The 27,548-nt window shown below is 33.2% G+C and overlaps 1 protein-coding gene across 2 annotated transcripts; it reads right to left on the reverse strand.

Annotated features, from left to right (window-relative positions):
• Positions 1-1,005: 1,005 nt before the first annotated feature.
• LOC125055910 lies at positions 1,006-5,225 on the reverse strand. Of its 2 annotated transcripts, none has more exons than XM_047658639.1 (5): positions 4,877-5,225; positions 4,309-4,608; positions 3,018-3,988; positions 2,116-2,445; positions 1,006-1,223 (listed from the first exon to the last, which is right to left on the reverse strand). In XM_047658639.1, exons 3-5 carry the CDS (start codon positions 3,662-3,664, stop codon positions 1,043-1,045), a joined length of 1,158 nt encoding a protein of 385 aa, XP_047514595.1. In that variant the 5' UTR covers positions 3,665-3,988; positions 4,309-4,608; positions 4,877-5,225; the 3' UTR covers positions 1,006-1,042. The 2 variants fall into 2 exon arrangements, with proteins under 2 accessions (XP_047514595.1, XP_047514606.1); XM_047658650.1 differs by having other exon boundaries at positions 1,153-1,223; positions 2,123-2,445.
• Positions 5,226-27,548: the final 22,323 nt, after the last annotated feature.

A 27,548-nucleotide genomic window follows, 5' to 3' on the forward strand; every position in this document is an offset into this window, starting at 1 on the left:
TGATTTACACAGAAGTCGCCATCACTACATAGTATAAAACAAAGTCGCTTTCTCTGTCCCTATTTCCCTTTGTATGCTTAAATCTTTGAAACTACGCAACGGATTTTGATGCAGTTTTTTTTCATAGATAGAATGATTCAAGAGGAAGGTTTATATGTATAATAACATCCATTAAATAGTGGAGAAGTACTGTTATTTTTGAGGTTTCTAATGTGATGTCGTAAATAATTACATTTTTTCCGCTTACATTGCAAATGCAGGCTGAACCCTACGAGTTTTATCAAAATAATGTACTAAGTATTATACACATTGAAAAATATTACAGAAAAGTCCGTGATGGTATATGTCTATCTCTTATGAATAACCCACAATAACTTTTTTTTGTTATTTACTTTTTACGACAAATAATGGCTAATTTTCGAAGCGATTTTAACCAGTACAGCATAAATCCTTATCCAATTAAATACCTTAAATAAATTGTTGATTTAATATAGATTTATATGGCCCTTTACAGCATATGATTTAAATGAATATTTTTGATGATATTACAAATTTTATAATTGCGGGACGAAGCGCGTCGGAGGCCGCGGTTCTCCCTATACTCTATAGCACTTTGAATTTAGTATCAGCATTGCATCCGTGCGAAGCCGGGGCGGGTCGCTAGTTATAAATAAAGTGAAGTGAAGTGAGTATAAGTTCTCATGAGTTACTTGATATAATTGATTTATTCTCATAGATGAAACAAATATTTGGTCAAGAGACTAATCTATCAAGGAGACATCTAATATTCCAGACCAGCGGTTTGAATCTGCGGTCTGCAGTCGTGTGAGCTTTCCACTTGGAATCATTCTGCAGTACCAAACATAGAAAGATATACATAATACAATTGGTATCCTTAAAAAGGATTATTTTTATTATAAATACTAGCTGACCGGGCGGGTTTTTATTGCTGCTTACATCAGACTTATGATTTTTAAGTGAAATGTATGTATTAGTACAGATTTGTATGTCAATAAAAAACGTTATTCAATTGTTTTAATTTTTAAAACTGATCAAAAATTGATACTAATGCCTCGTAGTTACAAAGGTCAGTATCGCAAAGTGTCCACCAATAGTTATAAAGTGGTTTGGACACGCAGCCTCGCCACATATATCCTTCACTGCGAATGGCTTTTACTGCGCAAATCTCATTTTTCGCACATAATTGAAGTGGTAAGGACCCTCTGAAATATAAATCGATTACTTTGTTAAAATGTTTATTACATAAATTGCGGATATTGGATATATCTTTAAAACTTTTAATTGTTACTTTCACAACAACTTATAGGTAATATAATTAATATTTCGGCGGTTTTAGCCAAAAAAAAATGTGATCTAAACAGAAATTAAGTCACACCGCAAAAGACTTTTAGTACTGTTTTTTTGTCACCATATTTAAGTATCGTATCTTACTTATCGTAAGCGATTTTAAATAGTTCGTTACGTTAAGTGTGTAGCTTAGTTCAACTGCTCCATAGTCAAGCGTTCAGAGGATCTGGGTTTAATATATGGAAGAATAATTCCTAATTTAGGCTGAAAATGGTAATGAACAAAAAATACTGGTTTTATTGTGAAAAAGCGTGGGTTGCTCGATAGACGAAAAATATGGCACAGAGCGCCCCACGCTTTTTCACAATAATACCAGTATTTTTTGTTCGTTACCATTTTCAGCCTAAATTAGGAATTATTTTTCACTTTTTAGTTTGATGTGCTTTAAAAGCGTGTTTTATAGTTTTATTAAACTATATTTATTTTCCACTTTTTAGTCCTAGCAGCAATACGTGTTGTCTCAATTTGATCGTATTGCTTTGTGGACTTAAAAAAATTTCATTGTTTTTTCGAGATAAACCTATGAAATTATTAAATTGTCGCTGATTCTTTATAAGTGTACAAAGTTTGAATTAAATCTGTCCGTTTAAAGTGGGTCAAAATCGAGTCCGAAGGAGTCGGTTACATACATACAGGTGAAGCTAATATAAAGCGTGTAAAAATACCCAAGTTTGGCTTGAAAGGAAATGTTCGTCGTAAGGCCAGAATGTTCGTCAAAAATCTAAATATAATATGTATGATACCTACATGTTACCTTCCAAGCAATTAGTGCTATATAAAATATCTCCACTCTTAGTAGTACCATTAATTTCACATCGCAAGCACGACATGTCTTTGAAAATGGACCGCCTAAATCGTTTTAATCTGGACATTTCTTTAACATTTTCTATCCAATCTTGTTTCCTTGAAAATATGTGCGGCATTTCCGAAATCGCAATGTAGTTACAGAGATTACAAGAACAGAAATACGTGGTTATATTACGGTTTATATTAAAACAACCACGATCGACCAAACCGAATGGAGTGTGTTGAGAATAACATAGATCTTCATCTTGTTCACATACGATTGAAGATATTCTGAAAGTAAGAAAATAGCTTAAATTTTTGAAATTTTCCTTTTTTATAATACCAAACTGATAGTACAGCATGTAACCACGCTGTATTAAAAAAATAGCTATGCTATATCAACTCTTCGTCAACAATCAAACTTCAATCACCTTCCTAGAGGAAAATCATAGACACACTTTTATAACGCGAGGGAGTTCAAAGATTATAAGTTTTCACATACTAATATAGAATATGACATAACAAATAATTTAATTGCTTTTAATTATAAAATACATTTGCATGCTAGTTTATTAAGGCTGATTGTGAGGTTATTTTAATTAATCCATCAAAATATATACCACTTTTATGGCAAACAAATGATTTATGCATTTAATTTTATCAGTATTACAAAATAAAATTTACTAATAATATAGTTTAATCATTTATAAATTAAATATCCTACAGTACCTACTACTACAGATGTAATAATGCAACGTTAATTTACAAATTTTTGAATTTCTCTACTTTTACTATACTTCCTATTATCCACTATACTTTTACTATTATTAACATAGTATGGCATTATAAGGAGGTATACTAACAATTTATTTTTCGGATCGTCACAATACTCCACTTCAACGTTGTTGCAAAAAATACACGATCTTTTTGTTGACACATTATAGTTCGGTGTAGATATAGGTAAAGAACTTGTTTCTTCTCGGTCTTTAGAATACCACGATTCAAGAGGATTAAGCTTTATTTCCTCGCTTTCAGGTATGACTCGGTCTTTTGAAAATTGTTTTGTCGTTACTGTTACCTCTTCGTTTGTGCTATCTAGAATATTTTCTTGAGTACATTCATCAATAATTACTCCCGAGATATTTTTATGACAGATATTTATCTTATTCAAAATTTTTTCCCTATCTACAGATTCTGTTTCAGTCGTAACTTCAAATTCTGTTGTAGTCGCATCAATTTCTTGGTCAACTAAAACGGTGGGTTCATCAGCAGCCCCAAATATTTCTTTAACATTTTGAACGAGGAATGAAACCAAATTGGAATCAGGACTTTCAGATGACGTAGCTTCTATCGTTACTTCCTCAATTTGTTCTCTTAATCTTGGAAAGGGTAATATTCTCCTTATATCATCACAGTTAATGGATACAAATAAAAAATATATGAAACTGAATATAATATTCATTTTTAATTTGACATTAATTGACAACTGACTGATTTTTCTTCTTTTCATAGATGAATGACTGACAATATAGTAATCAGTACCACAATAGATCTTAATGGGGTTCCAGCTATATTGATGTATCGAAATGAGCCAGCTCGTGATACTAAGGTCTTAGGAAAGCTGATATAAAATTCCTGTGCCTTTTCAATTTCACTCCTACGTTTTATAAGCTTAGCATTTTTGTATGCCACATTATTACAATTTGTATTATTACAAAAAATATACATGGAATTAAAGACTGGTACATCAACGCAACCTCTGGAAACAAAGTCAGTTTCCAAATCAATATTTGTGAAGCAAACTTGATTTTTTGCGCATACCATGTAATCTGCACTGGAATAGAAAGATTTTTAATTGCATTAGGATTTAAGGGTTTGGATTATTACTTATAGGTAAACCTGTTATCTGCTTTTATTAATATAGATTAATATCACTAAATTTTGAAGACAAAAGACGTATTAGTATAGTGGTTAAATTTAGAATTATCAAACGTGTTCGAAGCTCTGTGGACCACGGATCGATTTTTTATAAGCAAAAATAACACCGTACGTGCCTTGCCTATGCCAAAGCAGTTTATGTTCTATGCAAAGCTAAGAAATACGTCTTCCCCATACCTAACAGAGACTGAGAATTTTATTTATCGTTTAACTTACTCTTTTCCTTTCTTACAGCGTTCATCGGCCTCACGATTCATTCCCTTAGTGTCACACACTTTACACAAGAGGTCTATCCCAATAACTGCAGTTTGGAGGCGTCTGTTATCGTATTCCCAATCTCTTATTGTCTTGTATTCGTAGGAAGCGACGTCATCAAACGGTTTGTCATTGCAGAGCGGACATTTGCATATAAATGTCCTATTTAACCTGCTTCGGGACATACAGCCCCTCTTAATGTAGTCCGGGTGTATTTCAGTATAACATTCTTTGCCGTGCGAGCAAATTACTAAAGTTTCCCTGGAAATGAGGAAGTGGCGTTTCTTAAAATAATATTTTTATAATAAAGTACGCTTATGTTATTTTATAAGCCAATTCATAAGTTCTCAATTTGGTAATGATTTCTGCAAGTTTGCCATAATCGTTCAGAACGCTTACTAATAAAATCATTCATTTTTAATTATAGAATGTAATCAATTTTATTCGAAGTAGATACAGTTGCGCTATTTTTCAGATTGTAATGAAATTGTAATAAAAATAATTTAACCTTAGTACAATAATTGCTTACACATTTCCGCCATAACATTTTTCGTTTCTAGGTATTTGTGTCGTATCACATCCCACACATTCTAGTGCGTTAATTATATTTCTAATTTGCCTTGTTACATTTTGTTCGGAATTTTTAGACAATTTTTCGAGGTACTTCCCATTCGTATTCCCAGTTTTTGACATTACAGTAATCACACCTTTGGCGGCTTCAACCGAATTATTTTGCTGAGATTTCATTGCAATTTTACTTTGTTCTTTAATAATATTTGCATAGTCGGTTCTGACGCTAGGGACTAATACAAAAAATAAAAGAAAATTGGAAAGACTCAGCTTATTTACTTTCATAATTTTAGAGTCATTTTGAGGTTAGGAACTACTATCATAATAATTTCAAATTTGTCATACTTCTCATATCTATGGAATGTAAAAAGTTCTTATAACTCGATCGTTTCAATTAAATAAAAATACTAACTAAAACTTATATTATTACTAGACGACCCGGTAAACTATTTACTATAATAAAAAATAGGGGATGCTCGTAGAGGGGCGAAAATTAAGTGTTGTATGTAAATTTGTACGCTGTATCATAAGAAAATAAAAACAAATATCTTGTCTAAAAACTAAAATGAGGGGTAACACTTAACATTTAGGGGCATGAAAAATAGATGGAGTCTGATTTGCAGACCTAACCGATATGCACACAAAATTTCACGAAAACTGGGCGAGCCATTTCGGAGGAGTTTAATTACAAACACGAGAATTTTATATATTAGATTAGTTGGTAGCGTGATGTTAGCCTTCCTCGATAAATAGTAACGGGTTATTACTTATTATGTACCAAATTTTTACTAACGTCATTTTGGATGAGTGCGACCAAAAATACCTAACCGTGACAAAATGGTTTCATATAAGATATGATTATTAAACTCGCAAAAACAGTTGAGAGGAAACTGTTACAACAAAATGAATTTTTATACAAAATTATGTGTACCGATATTTGAGACGCCGCAGGTTAATTTTTTGCGTCATTATAAGTTTTTATTACCTGTAATTTAATACACTAGTGAATCAATGTGAAATCGTTACTAAATACTTGCATATTTATAGCCGTTTACAGACTTCATCTTATATATTATTTTTATTGGAATAAAATTGTCTTGTTCACGTAATGAGCCCGATCTTCAGTTTGAATTATTAAATTACGTACTTCAAATTATAACAAATTAAACAATTTGTATTTTGATTTGGTTTTGAGTGCAAAAATTTATAATTACAGTGGAAAAAAACCACACGGCAGTATGGTGGCGATAGTGATTCAAGTTTTTACTTTAAGAAAAACATTGCTATACCAAATGTTTTTCTTACCAAAGATTTCTGGTGTCCAAACAAAATTTCTATAATTACTTAACAAAAGTAATATTAAATACATATATTTCATCGAGATATTAACTAAATTTTTATCCTCATCTAAATTTAGGTGTTCCCATTTATTTCTGATGTCAAAAATGTAAATCCGTTTTACGTTGGAGATTTGAAAATTAAGCCTTTTGTAATGAAGTGGTTGCTCAGGGGTTATTTTTGAAATGAGGCCTTGTTGAGAAATATCCCCGGAATTAAAGGTAAGGCCGGCTAAGATGACTGTAAAGATTTATTTGCTTAGAATATTTTGAAACTTTTTGCAAATAAAACAGAATATTAAACCTGGCTGAAAGTTTCAATGTGATTTGAAAAACATCACAGCGAATGTGTTAGAACTAAAGGCCTACTTGTTACAAACAATAAACTACAAGCTCCCTTCTTATCAGAATGCCAAATCATAAAATGACTGCTTCACGACTGATTTGAGCGCGACGGTCGCTGCGAAAACCGCTGTGAGAGTTCGAAAAGTGAGTTACAGAATCGCAAGGCTGATCTTAGCCCTTTATAACTTCTTCCCGTCCCCAGAAACCTTAATGTAGCTATTAACCGTTCTTCAGCGCACACAGCCTGACGCATAATTCTTTGTAATCATTGGATGCACTATTTCAAGTGATTCATAAAAGTGTCTTAAACGGAAATTTCGTAGTCATCAAGAATCCTTAAATGTTATGGTAAAGTAATCCGCTCTTTAAGCATCTGTTTTTTTTCTCAATGTTTCTTTTTTTCACTCAAGTATAAAAACTTATTTCCAAACTTCCTGTTGCTTTGAAAGTGGTGATCACGGTGGTTGATCCGTGTTGACCGTGTACAAGGCATATACTAAGCAGAAACATGGCCATAGCTCCACAGCACAGATACAATTTACAACGTATCAAAAGATTTCCCTAAGATTCGAACAAGCAATTGCGAGAATTGGTTCTGTAATGCACATATGTAGCGACCTCTACAATCTGCGGCTACAAATAGTAAGTTATTATGACCATATGACCTTAGTCTTTGAATCAGTCAGTGTTTAGAGGTCAACGATCCTCCCTTTAGTTCGGCGCATCATCTTCCTTCCTCCACATAGCCAGTTTGTATATGCATATCGATTCATGAATAATTGGTCCTGCCTATTCTAATAATTGTTTCGCTAGAAATCTAACTCAGGTCAACGTATAACAATGATTTGTCGAATTAAGGCCCGGCGGCTATCATACTACCGGTCAATAAGTGAACACAAAGGCTTAAGACAAGTGATGCGCAATCATATTATTAATTCAATTGATCAATAATCGTGTGACGTCATTAGACGGTTATCCAATTATCACAGCACTTAACCGAATATCAAATTAATATCACTACTCCATTGATTGTCAAATTAACGCAATTTGATAAGGAAGTCGTTGTACATTGATATTAGAAAACAATACATACTTAATTATGAGCGATGTTGGCCTAGTGGCTTAAGCGTGCGACACTCATACTTGAGGTCGTAGGTTCGATTTCCAGCTGTGCACCAATGGACTTTCTGTCTAAGTGCATTAATTCTCGCTGGTACGGTGAAAGAAAACATCGTAGTGAAACCGGCATGCCTAAGACACAAAATATTTTTTAGTAAGTCAAGTATTTGTTTGTACACTAGCTGAGTTCACAACAGTTGCTTGCTATATTGTTAGTTATAAGATTTAGGTATATATATTTTTTTTAATGTTTTTTTATGTAGAATAATCGGTGTGGGTATTAATGTGTCGTTCTAACGTATTAGTAATAACTGTAAAGATAGAATAGTGATGTTGAATAAATAAATAAATAAAAACACGACTGTGTGTGTCAGGCACAGGATGATTACTTACTTTCATATTAGATAAAACATAATCAGAAATCTGAGGTCCAAACCTAAAAACATTAGATTATTCTATAGTGGCGTTATTACTATATCGTTTTTTTACCATTCTCATGTTTAGAAAGTTACATCACGTTTGCACGCGTCTGGATTTTCAACGTTTTTGAGGTTTCAAGCAATAAAATTATTCATATCCAATATTTATGCAAGTTCTGCTACTTCCGCGCATAGTTGGCAACCCTAGGATATGCGGAGTGGGTCTCATCGACCGGACTGCTGGAATGAAGATTGCCACCGTATCTTTAACGCAACGATAGGGTTACTCTTCGATTATTGGCTGTGAAGTATCGGGCTATTAAATATATAGACTGCGTAGATCATATCAGTCTTTATGACTCTTTGGTTGTCAAAAAAACGATATTGATTAAATAAATAATGTGTTATTTAAATATAACTCGCGAGAGGTTTATATCATTTGTATAAAATTCAAAATTTATTATTACATATTTATAATTTTTAACACAAAAATAATAATTAAAAATAAACGTCATAAAATTGTCAAAGTCCTACCAATTCTGTGATAAACATAGGTACTACAAGAACCTATAAAGATTAACATTTGCGTATTGGGACATAATTCCTTATATTTGTCTTTGTTTCTAAAGTTAAAACTTCCATCACTAATAATCTCTGACATCTCCAAAGAGACATCAAACGAGCCTCTAACTAAAAACTCATTTAAAGTCTATACATTTATAGTACTGCAATATTCTTCTCAGTTGTTGGTGTAACTCAATAGCCGGTCGCAGTCTCCCACATCAGTCCCGCCTTCCCGGTTTTCCCATACATATACATAATACGCATTATCTCTATATATATAAAATTCGCGTGTCACAATGTTCGTTCCCATACTCCTCCGAAACGGCTCGACCGATTCTTATGAATTGCATATTCAGTAGGTCTGAGAATCGGCTACTATCTATCTTTCAAACCCTTAAGTGATAAGGGGTTTTTTACATTTTTGTGTTTTTATTTTTTTATGATACAACATAGAAAAATACATACAACCCTTAATTATCACTATTCTACGATCAACCCCTATTTTCTATTATAGCAGATAGTTATTTTTATTGAACTAAAACAATGTTGCTTAGAAATAATATACATGGCAAAACACTGTTTGTCGGGTCAGCTAGTATTATTATATTTATTGAGAAAAAGAGTTCTTTAACACTTGATTGAGTTACTATGTTTTACAAATATTTTATTTGTTACTTAACAAATACACGTACTATTAAACATTATTTTTATTTTAGTATGTCAAGATATAAAGTGATTAAAGCATATCAAGTATAAATCATCATAATACTGACATGATTCATGTAAATTAAATATTAATCATTGTTACTTAAAAAAAAAAATAGTGGCGCTACAACTCATAGTAGTTCATGAAATAGGTGATCAGGCGTGCATATGTGCAATTAATATGTGTACAGCCGGTACTCGACCTTGGGACTGAGTCTCTAGGCATTGCTGCAAATACGAATGATACCAGAAATGTTGACAAATTCTAATTGAACTGAGGCATTCTTGACACACCAAGTTTATACCCTATAATCAAAATGGTTACTAATTGTCTATCTGATTGTCTGCGTACAATTAACCACAATACACAGACGGAATTGCCAATCAGTTAATGACCGTATATGGGCGTCGGTGTTTAGATACATCGCTGTAATTGCTAAAAGACTATTAGATATATAATATGATGGTTGCTGTTATAAGCTTTAGTTTTAAAGCATGTTTAGATTAAATTATTTCACATATTATTGATGTATGATCTATAAACAAAATTAAAGTCGAAGACGGCTGGAACAATTCGAGATTTTTTTATATATTTATTACTTGAATAAGGAAGGTTTTTATGGCGAGAAAAATTGCACGGAAAAACCTAAAACCCTGTTTTTATTCCGGAAAAGCAAAAGTCTATAGGTTGCATAGGAAAATGTTCCATATGTTTGTATGTAGCAATTGAAAAGGTAGGCTAAATATAATCATGTTAAGGTGAAACGAAGTTCGCGGGGGCAACAAGTTACCTATTACCTAAAAACAAATGTTTTTAGTAAAAACTAAATAAAGCATTATCAATCTCACAAAGGATAAAAATCGTATTGTACATTGTTTGTATATATTTTTTTTAAAGTAAAGGTCAGGAAACGAACCTAGGAACCCCAAATTTTACACCATCTGTGTTCGCAAAGACGATATATGTATGTATATTGATTTTTGTTTGAGTAAAAGAGTCTTACATACTGAACACAATAAAACTAAATATGTAAAAACATATTTTACAAGAAGCTCTCCAAGATATATGACAAAGAGGCTTCTTCTCGGTAACATTTTAATACACTAATATAATTAAAGTCTTATCTTTGTATTATGTCGTCAAATGAAAGAAAGTTAAAGAAAATTATACAAGTCACAAAGCTAACAAAAAGATTATTTGTCCACAAAAGGAAACCTCAGTGCAATATCTCTAAGGTAAATGAGAATATAACAACGATTTCATAGTCTATAGATAGTTCAAACAGCACTCAGAAATATCTCCACTAACAAAGAAAATGTATTTCTTAAAGCGGAGATAGTTTTCCTTCCATTTTCTTCGCTATTATGTAGATTTAAAAGCACATCTACTTTTCTATTACCTGAAAACCCATCTGTAGCGTAGCTTCGCCTTTGTTAACTGCCCACGATGAGGTAACTACTATTTTCATTAGATTGCTTGAATATTATTAGCATAGTAAGTACATTTGAGCTTCGAGCTTACAAGACGGTTTATAACGAAAAATTTCCTGATTACAAAGAGTATGAATTAAAATAATATTTATATTTTATAACATTTTAAGTAGTTATTTGAAGCTAACTAATGTGTGTTTGTCGAAAACCAGTAATAATTTGTCATAAGTTAGTTTTTCAGCAAATAAATTGTTTCGCGCTGATTCGAAAATTATAATTTAAAAAAACATTGCCAGTGTACTTTAAAATGTTAACTAACATTATACAAATTTCCACTGATTGTAACTACAAGTCAATGATTACCTTCTTAACTCACATAGTTATTTTATTCGAAAAAAAGTTAAATGTTAAACAATACAAACAAAATGTTATATACAAGTAATATATTTTAATATCATACTTGGTTCAACAGAAAATTACCTCGTGTCTTCCCTGTTATATTTTCACAGACTGCATACAGCGATAATCGTAAAAATTAACTGCTATACCTGTGCATTATGGTCTCAAGCGTCTGCATTTAATGAACAAGAATCAAGAATGAAACAGAACAAACACAGACTATAAAATTTTCATTTACGATTTTTCCACATTTTTATTTATATCTTTATAGTGTCATTGTACAACCAAAAATTGTGTTTTCCCAAAAACATTCGAATTTCGTGGTACTTGGCTTAGTTTAGTGCGATTTTTCGCGGCGTTGAGTTCGAATCTTCGTGTGCAAATAGATTTTTTTATGAATTATATTATGAACCAGACGCGCAGTAATATGTCTGTATAGTGGTAGTGTACGTTATGTGTTTTAAACTAGGCTATATTTTTATGAATTTAAATAATTTATTTATTTTCTTCAATTAATTAGTAAAACAATAATCCCACTAATTCCTTGGCTAAGTAATGTTTGTAATGTATAACTTGAAAACAACATTTTAGTGCGCTTCGTTAATTATATTTATATTATTTAATATAAATTTAAAATTCTATTGAATACATTCTAAAAACGTGCAATTTAATAATGTATTTATTTTTCAAAGAATCAATTTGGTCATGACTAGTGAGCTGACTTCTCACCTCGTTTCGTGTAAGCTGACACATTTGCTCACGACAAGGCGATTATCCAGATTTAAAATGCTTCGGGAACGTGATGTTGTTGTCTTGGTGCAATATAATAATGTGAAGTTCCTAACATAGGAATATTTCATTGTATATTGTTAAAATGTTACTGCCGCATTTAAAATCGGTAAATTAATTTTACTTCATTTTTTAATATGTAAAGATACAGTATTTTTCTGACAGAAGTCATGGAACGAAGATTTCATGTGTATGTACGTGACAAACTCAAAAACAATCAAAGGGATTTTCGTACGGTTTGCACTAATAAATAGTGTAATTACTGAAGAATGTTAAGGTGTATTTATTTAATTTATTTACGGTTTTATGTAAATTGACTGAAATCTTAACTAACTCACGAAACCAACTCGGGACTTATAATATTTAGGTAGTGAAGATAATAATTATTTTTACATGAAATACGTACAATATTTGTGAAATAAAAAAAGAAAGAAAACATACATAACTCACAAATGAATACCACTTATAAGTAAAATATTTACTTTAACCACATAAACATTCCAAATATAAAATGTCAATAGTGCACTACTCTCTTTTTGTAGACACATGCCATTACCAAATACTTTCCTTCAATATTCTCCAAACATATCAACAGTATAATTATTGTACCACAAAGAACGGTTCGGTGATACACAATTTATACTATAATAATAAGTCCTGAGTACATACCTCGTTACGATGTATCCATACCAAGAAGATAGGCACACAATTCTCAGTAGTTAGGATTTGGAGAAATTGTATTATTTTGAGAACAAATAGAGGTTAGACAGATACTGATATCATGCCTCACAATAGTTCACAAAAACGCTCAATACACTCACGATAATGTTAAAAAAAGTATAAACCTAACCTAAAAAAATGTGACGATAGGCCGAGGAAAAATATTTTGAATAATCCTGATCAAATTTTATTAAACTAAAAAAAATCCAACAATTATTTTATTTACGATAATTAAGATAATTCATGATACAAACACATTTGTTAAAGCTTATAAAATTCAACGCAAGGCCTTGGCTCACAAACCTTATTTCCATTGATTTACTTTGAAGATATTTTATGTTTTCCGACATGTTATTGCTCGCCGAGGTAATTTAAGTTTCAACTATTTTATATTGACGTTCCACAGGAAATTACGGAGAATTTTTTTGTTTATACATTTATTTTAGAGATATTAAATTTAATAGCAAGATTATTACTTTATTACTGCTTTTGATTTTACATGTTTATGAAGTCTATTAAAATATTAGAGATTAGTTGTGCCCGGGACTCTGTCGTCGGGAATAAATATTTATCATCAATATTTCTATAAAAGGTAGGTTGTGAGTTATTCCGGACTTTATTCAATTGTCTATTAGGTAGTAGCTACAGATATCTCAAAACGAGTTGTGGTTACAACAAAGCCTAAATACTTTAAGTGACAAATCACAATACCTTTTATTTGTTGTTTCGGTTGGAATCAAACCTTGTACTTACTTAGCTACCAGAAGTAGGGTATTAGTGTTCTGTGTTTTCATTTATTGTTTCGACTGTCAATGTAGAGGAACTTTAGGCTCGGGTCTTCGGATAGTTTAGGTCAAATAATTGATAGGCAAATATTGTTTTTTCACAATGCACTTTATCACGTCAAGAATAACGTAGAAATTTTAATCAAATATAGAGAAATATGTTTGATTGGTGACTTATCTTGCAAATAAACAAGAGAAAATTTCAAAGAATTACTTGGGAAAACAAATGTTTACTTTAAATTGTGTTAAGAAAATAGCAAAATGTACAGGGATGCTTACATGGATAAAATTTACTTTAGAAACCATTTCTTAAAAGGCGAAAATTTGCGAGCCCATGGGCGGCTCTATAACATAACATCATAAAAACGTTCTGCCCGAATATTCGAATTTACCAAATCACTTAGTTTGACAGGAAGGCGGTGAAATGGTGAAATCGTGAGAATGCTCTGCGGGACACGCTTGTCTATCAAACATATTTCCAATAGAGGTTGATAAAGGTCAATGAATTTAATTTAAGCGCCTTTCTAAGTTATTTTTACTTTGAGTGAAATTCAGTGGACCGCTTTCTCTATATTAGGCCAAACAAGGTTTAAATAATTAATGTTACATTTTTAGGTTAACTGTAAATGATTAACGTAGTTATGAGAAATCTTATAGAGAATGAATACTCCTAAGATTATTTCATTTTTGACGCGTACTTCGAAAAACTGCTATGCATCATCTACCGCACTTACCACGGAGAGTGTTCAGAGTTCACCATCAAACGTCGAGACAGAATACGAAATTCCATCCGTATCACCTCGACGCCCATAGTTCAACAACTGAACCGGTTTTTATGGCAGTTTCTGCCGCGCAACACCACTATGTGGAACCAGCTGCCCACTGAAGTATTTCCGACTAAGGGTCCTTCAAGAGTAGAGTAGCAATTCTAAAATGCCGGCAACACACCCGGCCCTGGGTCTATGGGCGGTGGTAACACTTAACATCAGATAAGACTCCTCTAAAGCCCGTATGCCCTCTATTCTATGTAATATAAAAATTCTCGTGTCACAATGTTCGTTCCCATGCTCCTCCGAAACGGCTCGACAGATTCTTATGTAATTCTTATGCATATTCAATAAGTCTGAGATCTTTCAAACCCCTAAGTGACAAGGGGTGTCCACCCCAAAAATTTATTTTTAATTTTTTGGATATTTTTTTTTATTTGTTATTTTTTATTATGTGGCATTAATACATACAAACCTTAATTTTTTCCCGTCTACAATTAACCCCTATTTTTATTATAATACATACATATTTTTATTCACCTAAATAATGTTTCCTTGAAATAATATACATGGCAAAACAACGTTTGCCGGGTCAGCTAGTATTCTATAAAAAAAAATCGAAGTTTCGCGTGCTTGATCAGTGAGTGATGCTACGTCAAGTTGACAGATAATTAATAAATAAGTTAAATTTCTTTAATTTGCATAACATTATTATTTACTATAAAGCGAACTTTTATAGTTGTGATCATTCTCAGTACGACACCCAATACGCGTTTCGTTTGTCTACAAATCCGTTCGTACATCCCGGATCTCGATTGACATTTGATCGACGTGTTCACAAAATAACGTTCCGCCCTGGCTTTTAACCTCGTTTGTTTACAAACTAGGGCTACAGTGTAGAGAACTTTTAGTGTAAATAGCTCGTTGAAAATGTATGTATTTAGATTCCATGTTAGATAAGACATACATGTACCTGGAATCTTGTTATTCTTCAGTTGTAATGGAGGACACACATTAGGATGTTTAATTTATGGGCCAACTTCCTAAACTTGTCCTTTGGAAAATGATAATTTACTGGCGGGAATCGAACCAATCAGCAATATCTTCTAACCCTTCTGATGGAGCAGAGGGTGTTCACAGTAATTGCGGTAGGTTTTGAGACTCGTATTTCACCACGCTCCAAGTCTTTCCGGCTCTTTTGCCTCATCTGCAACTGCCAGACCTGCCTGTATGACGACAGGTTTGCCTGGGATGGCTCCGCTTCCGCTTACTTGCGAGTAACAATCAAGCTTGAGAATATGATTGGGAGTGTATGGCCTATCCATTTCCATTTGCGTCGCTTGATCTGCTGGCTAATCTTGGTTTCTCGGCAGCTCTCCCAAAGTGGCTCGTTAGAGATCTGTTCGGGCCAGTAGATGCCCAGAATACGGCGAAAGCAGCGGTTGACAAAGACTTGGAGTCGATGCAAGATGTCTTTGGTGACCTTTCACATTTCACACCCATAGAACAGCACAAAATCAGCAATATGACGATAATATAATGATAGTTATATCTTTTAAAGTTGACAGACAAAGGCTAATCCTTCGTAATGACATATAGGGTATTTGTCTTTGGTCGATAGTTGTAGAACCATTCTATATACACACAAAACAAAATAGATTATAAACGCTATTTTAATCACACTTCTTATCTATTTAGTCATTAAACCTACTTTTGATACCCTGTAATAAATTTTGACCTTTGGACTCAACTATAGAACGAGTTCACCCCTATGAACCACTGATTAACTAAACAAACTGTAACCGTTCGTTATTGTAGACTTTCATTAGTTCCTATAAACAACCGATTGAATCGCAGTTATGAAGTAGTGTTTGCGTTAATCGGCATTCGTAATTAGCTCAGGAAATTTTCAGAACTTGTTCATAACAGCTTTTATGCTTTCAGTTGGAAAACGCTTTAGCCTTGTTGGCTTGTAGGGCAAAAAGCTCGCTCACACAACTACAATATTTTTTATATAATCGACAACATAATTACGTTAATACAAATTTTGGTATGTAATATTGCAGTAAGGGCTATAAGACCCCAATAAGGCCAAGCTAAGAAATACAGTTTTACAGTAAGAAGCCTCCAAATTGATGTGGAGATCAAGACTGCGTAATTGTGTATTTAAATTTAATAGTTTTTATTTATGTATAAATAATATATATTCGTAAATATGTTTATTTTTTATAGAACAGGGGGCTAACAAGCAGGAGGCACACCTGATGTTAAGTGTCACCGCCCAAGGAAACGTTTATTGCCAGTGGGCTCGCGAGTACGTTCCCAGCCTTTTAAGAATTGGTACGCTCTTTTCTTGAAGACGAATCGAATTGGTTCGAAGTACTTCAGTGGACAGCTACATAGTGGTGGTGAGCGGCAAAAACTGCCAGAGAAAACACTCAATAGTGGGCGTCGAAGTGATACGGGTGGAATTTCGTATTCTACCATGACACTTCTTCGACTTGTGTTAGGTGGCTTCGCTCTAAAACCTAAAAATCATATGATCAGGCGATTCCTTATAAATAAAATTCATCTTTTTCTTGTCCTAGTACTGTATCTCGTAAGATCCTAAATGTCTTTTAGTTTTTCAATAAGCAATCAAAATTGCTATCGTTATATGCATATCTTAAGGATTACTATCAATCTTTAATGCATTAACTACCAACAAATTGCCTCAGCATTCAAGTAATCGCCATTCTATAAATAAAGATAAGATTACAGTGTACGCCCCTGCCAACACTTTAGCATTTTAATTTTTTTACAGCACTCAATGAAAATGGGTGTAATTTTAGTAATTTAAGGGTTCGGTAACTTTGAGACGGATAAAATTTGTATATAAATGATCCTAAATTTGGCTTCGTTCAACGTTTGCGAACGAGTAATTGTGGAGATGGGGTAATATATTTACTTTGTGTGTTTGCTTCTATTTTAATGGTTTGCTTATGTGGGGAAAATGGATTTACGTACGTCGTATTATTGGTACCTGTTCTTACATAAAATTACTTAGGGGACATAGCACAATATATATTATGCTAGCTGACCCGGCAAACGTCGTTTTGCCATGTATATTATTTCTAGGAAACTTTTTTTAAGTTCAATAAAAATAACTATCTACTATAACAAAAATTAGGGTTCATCGTTGAGGGGTGACAAATCATTAAAAAAAAACAAAAAGTTTTGTCAAAAAAATGAAAAATTTGGGGTAAAAATAGATGTTGTCCGATTCTTAGACTTACTAATATTAATGCATAAATAATAAATAATTTCATTAGTATCGGTCGAGCCGTTTCGGAGGAGTGTGGGAACGACCATTGCGACACGAGAAATTTATAGATGTAACATTAATATAGGTGGATCATAGTTTTAATGTATATTTTTGTAAGTGTATCTAAATTGTTATGATGACATCATCATCGTCAATGGCGCCTTACGGACCTGAGCCTCCTCAAGCACACTTCGGCCATCGCCATTTATCCAGTGCTTCCCGCGTCAACAACTCCATCTCACTCGCAGACTCGGTCTACCGGGTTTACTCGTCCCACCGGGTTCCCACCCTTCCAGTAAAAACGTTGGAGTTCTGTCGTCCGCCATTAGGTACACATGTCCCAACCACTTGAGCCTGTTAAACTTTATAAATTGGACGATGTTGGCGTCGTCAAGGATGTTATAAAATTCTTCATTGTAGCGAATACGCCAAACACCGTCGTCGCAAATAGGACCAAAGATTCTTCGAAGAATCTTACGCTCGAAAATAAGCAGAGAAATCTTGTCATTCATGCTAAGAGGCCAGGTTTCAGAGCCATAAGTGAGCACTGATCGCAGCAGAGTTTTGTTGCAACAAGCTTGGTATTCTTTCAGAGAAGTGGCAATTGGAAATATGTATTTATGCACGCTTTTATTATTTTTAAACTTAGGTAATTGGGTACTGTTATAATAAATGTATAGGTAGAAATATGCCACGGACATTAATATTATATTTAATAATTCAATAGTAAATAATACCATAATCATAATCTTATTATTTCTTCCCAAAATAAGACAACAAAACAAAATTTGATTTAATATACTTAGAAGTTATTGTCTCTAATGATATTAATAAATGGTTTTCGTTATAATTTGAAAGTGATTTATTACGCAAATAAATTCACTAGAGAATAGGATAAAGTGATAGATATATCGCAATTTCAATTTCCACTAACACAATATTCCCATACGAAAACCGCAAAGTAATGAGCAAATTGTAGGCGGGATTATATAAAGCCACATATGTAGACAAATTGACTAGGGCCAATAATTCATGCTAGGTTTTTCCATGAACCCTAGATTTGAGAAATTTCGTCGGGTAATTTGGTGGGATGTGAGAAATTGAAGTATACAAATAAATGTCGTTTCGTCTGGATTGAAAAGATACCAATTGTAATAAAAGATCTTTAACATTAAGTGCTCGTTCAGACACGGCGGGAACCGCGCGATTTCAGAATCGCATGGAAATCGCGCGGGTCTTATTTGTATGAGTTATTAAGTAATCGTTCAGACATACCCGCGCGGTTAATCAAACCGCACGGTTTCCGCAACCCAACCGCCAGAAAATAGAATCGCGATACTCCCGCGCGTTTCTATTACTATGGAGTCTTTACTTCGCGTTCATTAGTATTGCGGGCACCGCGCGATTAACACATCATAACAAGATCACCGTGAGCTCGCTATCGCTTCGACACTGAGTTATTTATTGATGAAGTGGAGAGTTTTTCTTCTGGTGACACGCTTGCCCTCATATGTGTTTCAGAGCTTGAAATATCTTCCCTGATTAGGTCAATGAGTTCATCAAAAGATTTTATTGACATTCTCAAATAGTCAAAAAAAATTCTCTCAAACATTCTTAAATTGGGATATAGTGTTACAAATTTACCATGTGTCAGTCGATCCTCTCTGAATCTGCCTTTTCTTTATTTTCTGTATCAACCACTGACACGTTAGTTACTCTTCGACTTCCATCTTGAAACTGATCGCTAACTAACCGCCAATGTTTGAACAGTCGACATTTTTGCGGTTCAAACCGCACGATCTGACAATCGCGCGGTTCCCGCCGTGTCTGAACGAGCACTAAGAGCAGTGTTGGAGTAGTCGCTTGGCCGTGCGCCTCTCCATAGATCGGCTATGGACTAAAGTTAACAATTATTACTTGCTAGTATGGTGACGGAAAATATCCTGAAGAAACTTGATTAATCGAATGCCTTTCAAGGAAAAAGACCACGAAACAGATACAGAAATCTGAGGCCAAGAACACCTGTTGCCACACCTTTTTACTTCTGTGTCTCACTCTCTTTTGCACTATTCTTCCCTTAATATGTCGATCCATACATTATTGAATTCGATGATAATATATGTCCCCTAAAGCCCAAGTTTTTTTATAAGCAGTGCAGAGAGGAACGGTGGGATTTGGAGGACCTGAAGGAAGATTGAAATAGAAACGGGTTTAAATGTAAAAGTATACATAAGTATAAACAAGCAGGTCCATCACTTAAGTGCTTACCGCCTGCGACACTAGGAAGCTTTCGTTTCATTGCTTAGTGCAATGCAGGTCTTAATGTACGCCCTTCCCTTTAAGGCTCCTAAAATGTAACGGTTGGGACATACCTGGACTAACAGCGGTTTACATAAAGATGTGCCCTTAAAGCGCCCTGTGGAACGCCAAGGTGAAAGAATGTGCATACAATCTAATTACCTATGAAAAGAGATCTGTTTGTATAATTTTTTAATATTTAAGGATTCTCACTTTCTTCAACTTGACGCTCAACGTAAATCTCTATATATGTAACGCTTCTGTGCATGAGTTTGTTGAATTTATTAATTAATTAAAAAAAGCTTTACTCTCAACGAAAAAGTATCGCAATATAGCGAGGAAATATTTCCAGCGTTAAAGGTACACTGCCACAGGGACAAAAGTATGTTCAAATTTTCTTTTTATTATTGTTAAATTATTTTTATTATTACTATGAAGGTTAAGAAAATTGTAAATACTGTTTTATTGTTATGATTACAAATAAATAATTTTACTTTTCTATTAATTAAAACAAAATAAATTAATTTAACTTGTCCTAGATAGATTCGAGAATGTTTCAACGGTCTAGATTGACAGCCTATTAAAAAAGTTTGAAATTTTTGTATTTACGGGTGTACAGGACAACGTGGGTCGGATCCGAATAGAAAAAATAATTACACAATTTTGGTACAACATTTTCTATACCCGTGTAATTTTGTATAGATCTCTAGGGACTGGTCCATTCTATCAATTTCGGTTAAACATAGTATGTTATACATATAATAGACCCTTATATCTCTTAAATATGAAGATAGACCCTTTTTAATGAGGATGAGTTAAGCTTACCTTTGGTTTCTCAACTTACTAATTTGACCCGAATTTTGTTTTATGTCAGTTGAGTTTGCTTGTAATTTCAACAAAATAAAGAAGTTTTCAAATATTGTACGATTAATTTCATTCTAATAAGAGAATTGTAATAGTTTAAGTTAAGCCACGCTGTAAGGTTATTGATAAAGTGGTAATATTTTTTTAATTTTATCTCAGCAAAGTGATGTTTATTCATAACATTAATTAATTACACTTCGTTACCTTATACAAAAAAATTAAAGTTGAATCTAAAAAAATAATAATAATAATATAAACAAAATTGTATAAGCTAATCTAATGGTTAATGAGTCACAATTAATATAGTAGCTAAATTTCGAGGCTGAAGATCAAAAAGAAGATTTTTAAATAAATTTAAAGACTGAGCTCGTCTGATATCAAGAGGTAAGGAGATCCAAAGCAGGATACTTTGAACAGTAAAGGAGGAGTGATAGAATTACAAACATTAGGAGTTAGAGAGCTTTTTCGGATTGAATTGCCAAAAATACTACGTATTACAAGTATCAGTGAAAACATCAAAACTTTATGACCGAAAACAATTAACGATCAATTTCAATAATCTAAACCGTTCGAACGATACATTATCTCTGACTTGCAAAGGCTATACATTTATTTTCTTAAGAATATATGTATATAGGAGTATACAGTCGCACGAAATACAGCACGATTCGAATATACGTATAGTTAATTAATCTCTTGTCAGTAAAAAACTTTATAACAAAGTGCAATAAAGATTTAATTAGTAGCTACGGAATTCCTAAACAATATCTAGTCTAGACATCTTAAACCATTCTCAAACTACGTGTCAAAGTATGACGAATTTTTCATACGTTTTGGAAAAGTTAAATTGCTTTATAAACTTTATATGTAACATTATATAACGATAAAACTAATTTTCGTGATAAAACTCCGATAGGCATCTTAAAAATCGAATTACGTATCGGTATTAGTAATCGAGAAGATCAATTCAAGTAAATGAAACCGATTCGATTCTTATAATTACTTTCGTATAAATAGTTAACGCTTTCTTAGGAATTCTTTTATTACATTCTTTTGTCTGACCGCACACTATTGTGTTACAAAGGTATATTTTTAATTAAGAACTTCAGAAATAAGGTCGCTTGGCGAGAAAGCTCAAATATCATACGATTCTATATGAGTAAGCCGTTTCGGTTTGGTTATAAAATGCTTTTATCAAAGTTGGAATAACATTAATAGGACGGATCCAGGACACAGGGCAGACTTTATGGCCTGGATGATTCTCAGTTTATCAAAGTATTATCCAAATAGATCACCTTGCAAGTACACTATGAACACACGTTTTACGGTCTTGATGATACAAAATAGATATTTGTGTGACGCAAATACTAAATCCTAGGTTTCCATTTTTTTTTTAAATCTGTTTATTCTAGTGTTGCCCAAAATCGGTCTTGGTCTTGCAGTCTTGGTCTTGTTCTTGCGTTTTTGCAAGACCAAGATCAATACCAAGACCGCCTTATTATAGCAAGACCAATACCAAGACTGAACCCTGCAAGACTTGAGCAAGACAATACTTAAGCCTGCAAGACTCTTGCGTCTTGCAGTTAAGACAAACTGAGATTTGGGCGTTATTAAGTAGGTATTTGGTTTCAATCCCGATTTTGAGAAACGTTCCCCAGTATCAAAACCGTAGGTATCACAAATCATAACACTAAACTAAGGGCTGCAGTTGTATTTGTAATTGGCAACGTGCCGCTCGTCTGAAAGCACCCTGAAACGTATTGTATTGATTAGGTAGGTAAGTACTTATTATATTTCAACAATTTATTAAGTAGGTAGCGTGTTAATACTCACAAATCTGTTCCCTAATAACTTTCTAGCAAAGTTCATACCTTGTAGGTATCTACCTATAATAATATGTTATGCTTGTTTATGTCTAATGTGCAGATCTAACGTTAGTACTCGTAGGTTGGTATGTGCTTAAAATTATATAAACATCATGTAGGTGTGAAACTTATGTTTCAAAGTTTATATTATTCTTCTATTTAGCAAAATTTAAAACTAACAGCGAGTCGAGTAGGTCTAGTAACTGTTTCTACGGCAGCCAATACTATGGTACAGACGCCAGCACATCAAGCTACTACAATCTATCAAATTTCTTCAACAGATTTTCAAGTTTATCGCTAAAGAATTAAGGTTCAAAGTTGATTGGGGAAATGTGACGTTCTGCGAATAAACTGTTGGTCGGTCGGTGTATTAAATACCTACTTATTTGATAATTTACCGACAAAGACGCCGCGGTTTGCAACAAGTGTAACACAGCATTTGACACTGAGCGCCGCATTCGCCGACAAAGATTACGGACAGAGGCACACAAATTTTTACCTATTTTGGTAGGGTTGGTATAGGAGTATAAAATTAAATGACCTTGAAGATGTCCTAGCAGTAGGTAGGTATAAATTGAATGCTTTGAGTTTTTTTTATTTAAATACATTCTCACACTGGCTTGAATTCGAACACTACAGCGTTAAAAGCTGTCGGGCGAGATGATAATTAATAACTAAGTAGGTATTGCATCTATTGAATTGCGAATATTTTGATTTCGAAATAATCATTGTTAATATCGGTAAATGATAGATAGTGAGTGATACCTAGGTACTAAAATGTGAGCAGCAAGATTGAAAAGTGTATATGCCATGTCAGTGCTTTCAATAAGTTCATTTTAAAAAAGCTCTCTAGTAAGATTTAGAGTTTACCATTCAATTACACACAACATATTATTGAAAAACAAAAATTATGAAAAAGATATTTAGACTGAGTACTTAGGGTCGATTCGACCAAACAAGAGTAAATCTTAATCTTAGAATAAATCGTCAGTTAATCGAGAGTAAATAAATTTTACGTTTTACCAACTACAAATTCTAAGAATAGTGGGCTTATTCGGGAATTGCAACTATACCGCCGTTTCGCACGGAATAACAGCTATTCCTAGAATAATTTAATGGCGTCAGTCAGTCCAATCAGCTGATTTCTGTCATTTCACAAATATGTATTCTGTGTTTTAATTTCAAGTCAACGCAACGCACTAAATTAATAGTCTGGCATTGTATAATGAAACGTTTAAACAATTTAGTATTTATTTATTTATTAATTATTTTTAGATTTTTTTATTTTCTATAATATTAGAATGAAATTCAACTAGGCTCAACAGAAGTTCCTTTTTAGACGAAAGCCTCAAACTAACAAGAAATAAAAACTTTTTGTCGTCGTTTGACACCTGTTAAAAGCTACTTTTTCACACTATAATACGGCAAAATCGAGTTGACATGATGTATGCTCTTACACTGTCCCGTTGTAGAACAACATTTATTTGCCGAGTTTTATTTTCGTTCACCATTTTCTTGCTATTCGCGTATTGTTATTCCTAGCGCAATTATACTATTGATTACGTGGACAAACGACTATGGATTTACTCGAGATTAAAATCATGGAATAGATTATTCTTGGTATAGTTACTCGTGTATAAATTGAAGTTAGGTCGAATCGACCCTTAGGAAATTAGTAGAAAAAATATTCTATCGTGGATACCTAGTTATTAAAAAGTGGATAAACGTTGTGTTTACTTAATTTTATTTTTCTGTGCTAATGCCAACATTGACAACCCCACCAAAATAGGTAAAAATTTAGTCCGCTTCTAGACTTTGTGTTGCCGCCGTCGCTTTCATGTCAAAGGTCGCCGCCACTGCCCATGTTCTACAGAAAAAAATAAGTTTCCGGGTGCTCAGAACGGACGCAAATAGATTATGTTGTCCTCGCAAGGAAGAATGTAGTCGTAAGGATAGGTAGATTTTATAAAAATTGTAGTAAGTAATAAAAATATACCTAGTTTATATTATTACTAGCTGGCCTGGCGAACATCGTACCGCCTAACAGTCGATTCTTTATTTGTTTAAAATACTTATTCTGCTATTCGGGACACCGGTCTAGCTAGTAAGATAAAAAAAGAAAATTGATAAGACAACAAATACATTATGTCAAAAAATTAAAAATTTACCTTCCCGGAACCCCTCCACTAACACTTGAACTTTATGCTATGGTATTAAAGTTCAAATTCACTTTTAAGTATTATTACGAATATTTTGTATGGGAATATAGAAAAGTGTTGTTTTTAGACTGATTCACTCAATTTTATTTTAATTTTTCTCCGTAAGAACCATCTTCGTACTTCAAGGTATATTATTAAAAAAAATCAGACAAATCGGTCAAACCGTTTTCATGTTATGTCGTGACAACGGAAAACGGGTTTCATTTTTATATATATAGATTACCTATTATACCTTTTTAAAGGACATTGCACTGCAAAATTGGAAGTGGGTGATTTTAACAAACTTGAAACGTGGAAAAGCTCCAAATATGAGCGACGTCATATTGAGAATTGCAGTGTCGGTTTATCAACTTCTATCGTACCTACTCTAGTAGCGACTATTGTCTTCAGCGATGATTTACTAAATAAATAAAAATAATCGTCGTGTAGGTACGACGATTATTTTTCTAAGGAATACAATTTTGTTGTAGTAGGTACCTACATCGTTTCTTACTTACACATACTTTAACGACAGTACCTACGTAGCAAAGCGCGCCAGTCACGAGTACGACAAGTTGCCTAAAAAATGTACCTACGCACACTGTAATGAAATCTGCTAATCTCAACACAATGCCTGTAGCCTGCCTGCTATTATTGGTTGATGAACATTGTACATTGGTGAATGCTCCAGGATAGCCCGCAAGCCCCCACAAATAGCAATAGGCTAATAGGTATTTGCAAGTCTTGCCAGACTTGCAAGACTCTTGCAGCAAGATCAAGACCAAGACCAAGACTGAGAGCGCAATACCAATACCAAGACCGAGACCAGGTGTATTGACGCAAGACAATACCAAGACTGGCCTAAGTCTCGTCTTGGTCTTGCATTTGGGCAACACTAGTTTATTCATTTTAAGTACAAATGCATTACAATGTGTAAGATTTGGGAACCCTTTTAAGTAAGAAATACCTGTGTCAGGGTTCCCAGCTCTTCCATAACAAACTTAAGTATAAATTCCTTAAAATATATTTATACATAATTTAACTACATCTTTTATTTTATTTACTTTTCAACTGTTATCAACACGCCTGAGAGCATGAGTGAGTGTGTGGATGCAAATGTGTAAGTGAGTGAGTGAATGAAAAAAGTGTGAGAAACTACATACTAAATAAATAAATATTTTAAAGTGACCTGAGAGTAATAATGTAAGTATAAGTCTCAGGTCACCTTAAAAATATTCATCAAGCGTTCTATAAGTATTATATTGTAATTGAAGATTATTAAAACGACTGTTAGTAATAATGCAATTCTCTTTTAGAACATACTATTTGTTATGCCGAAGGTTGATTATATTTCTTACTCATTAGATAATTCTAGAATATCGATGTTACGATATTTAAAACCTAAGCCATATTAAGGCATCCTACACGGCTTAGTTAGAAAGGTTTTCCATTGGGACAATGATTTAATCACGCAATTATTATATCTCATAGAAACTAAATGAGTAATTTTTACCTAACCTTTATGATCAAATTGCAGTATTCAAAAAGAAATAAGCGGTGTGTTTTAATAAGACAAGATTTTTCTTATAGATTATAATGATAAGCGAATTCAGATGACATCTTGATTACTAAATGTTTATTTAATAATGAATTATACGGCTTAGAGAATAAAGTCAATTTTCGTTTAGCTTCGAGAACGTCACTTTTATTCATATCTTCGAACATATCTGAAACGATGCTATGTGATTGTGAATAATTAATTGTAACTGTATAAACTAACCGCTGAATGATTAACAAATATGCATGTAAAAGAAATTCAATTCCCGGATAAAAATCGTACGTGCGTTTAAGTGGAAGTAGTTACCGTTATAACGATAAAAGATTGGTAATTATTCTTATTTGAGCACAATTATATTTCTTTATCTAAAGAAAGATTAAATATAGAGCAGTGGCTAATGACTTCAGCATGCGACGGTCATATCTGTAGGTCGTAGATTCGAATCCCGACTGTGGTCATGGACTTTCTATGTACAGATATCGGCAAACTTCTTGATCAAGAGAGTGGAGGAAAGTTTGCGCATCGCGGGACACAAACGTCAACTGATTTACCAATCACGCGACCGACACGTCACTAATGTGACGCCTAAAAATCGCTTCTGCGTAGGCAAGAACATTTGTTCAAGATGTTTGCCGGTATCTGTACCTACACTCGCTCGTACGGTGAAGTGAAACCGGCTTAGACGAATCAACGTCGTGTGTCAATCATAGAAGGCTGATCCCACTTGCCCATTATGACAAATAAAAACATCGCAAAACTAATAAAGAAATCTTGTTTTCATCTAAATATCACACTTGAAATTAATATGAGTACTGAGCCTCTTATTTAAAAATAACTTTGTAACCATAGAAGCTATCTCCGTATTATCACGTTTTTAAACTTCAATAAGGTTTGATTTGTATATGTTGTATGTATTAAATGGAATATAATTTGTGTTTCTCAAATTATGTTTATTTGTTAAACATTTTCGGGACAAAAATCAGATCGACATTACCATACTCTAGTTTTTTAACCATCCACGCATTTATAATTAAATAATGAAGTTAATGATATCAAATGTTTAAATATGTTTAATTTTTAATTCACTTTTATATAAGGTAAACGTTGAATCTAATAATCACAGAAGTTCCTTTCGAAATATTAACTCTCTTAAAGCTGTCGACT

This window comes from Pieris napi, chromosome 2, assembly GCF_905475465.1.
Source record: "Pieris napi chromosome 2, ilPieNapi1.2, whole genome shotgun sequence".
NCBI lineage: Eukaryota > Metazoa > Arthropoda > Insecta > Lepidoptera > Pieridae > Pieris > Pieris napi.

Coding starts and splice junctions, on each gene's coding strand:
- LOC125055910 (XM_047658639.1), bottom strand. CDS start 3,664: ATGAAAAGAAGAAAAATCAGTCAGTTGTCAATTAATGTCAAATTAAAA. Junction 2,446..3,017: donor GACGATCCGAAAAATAAATT/GTTAGTATACCT, acceptor TCTTACTTTCAG/AATATCTTCAATCGTATGTG. Junction 1,224..2,115: donor AATTGCTTGGAAGGTAACAT/GTAGGTATCATA, acceptor TTTATATTTCAG/AGGGTCCTTACCACTTCAAT.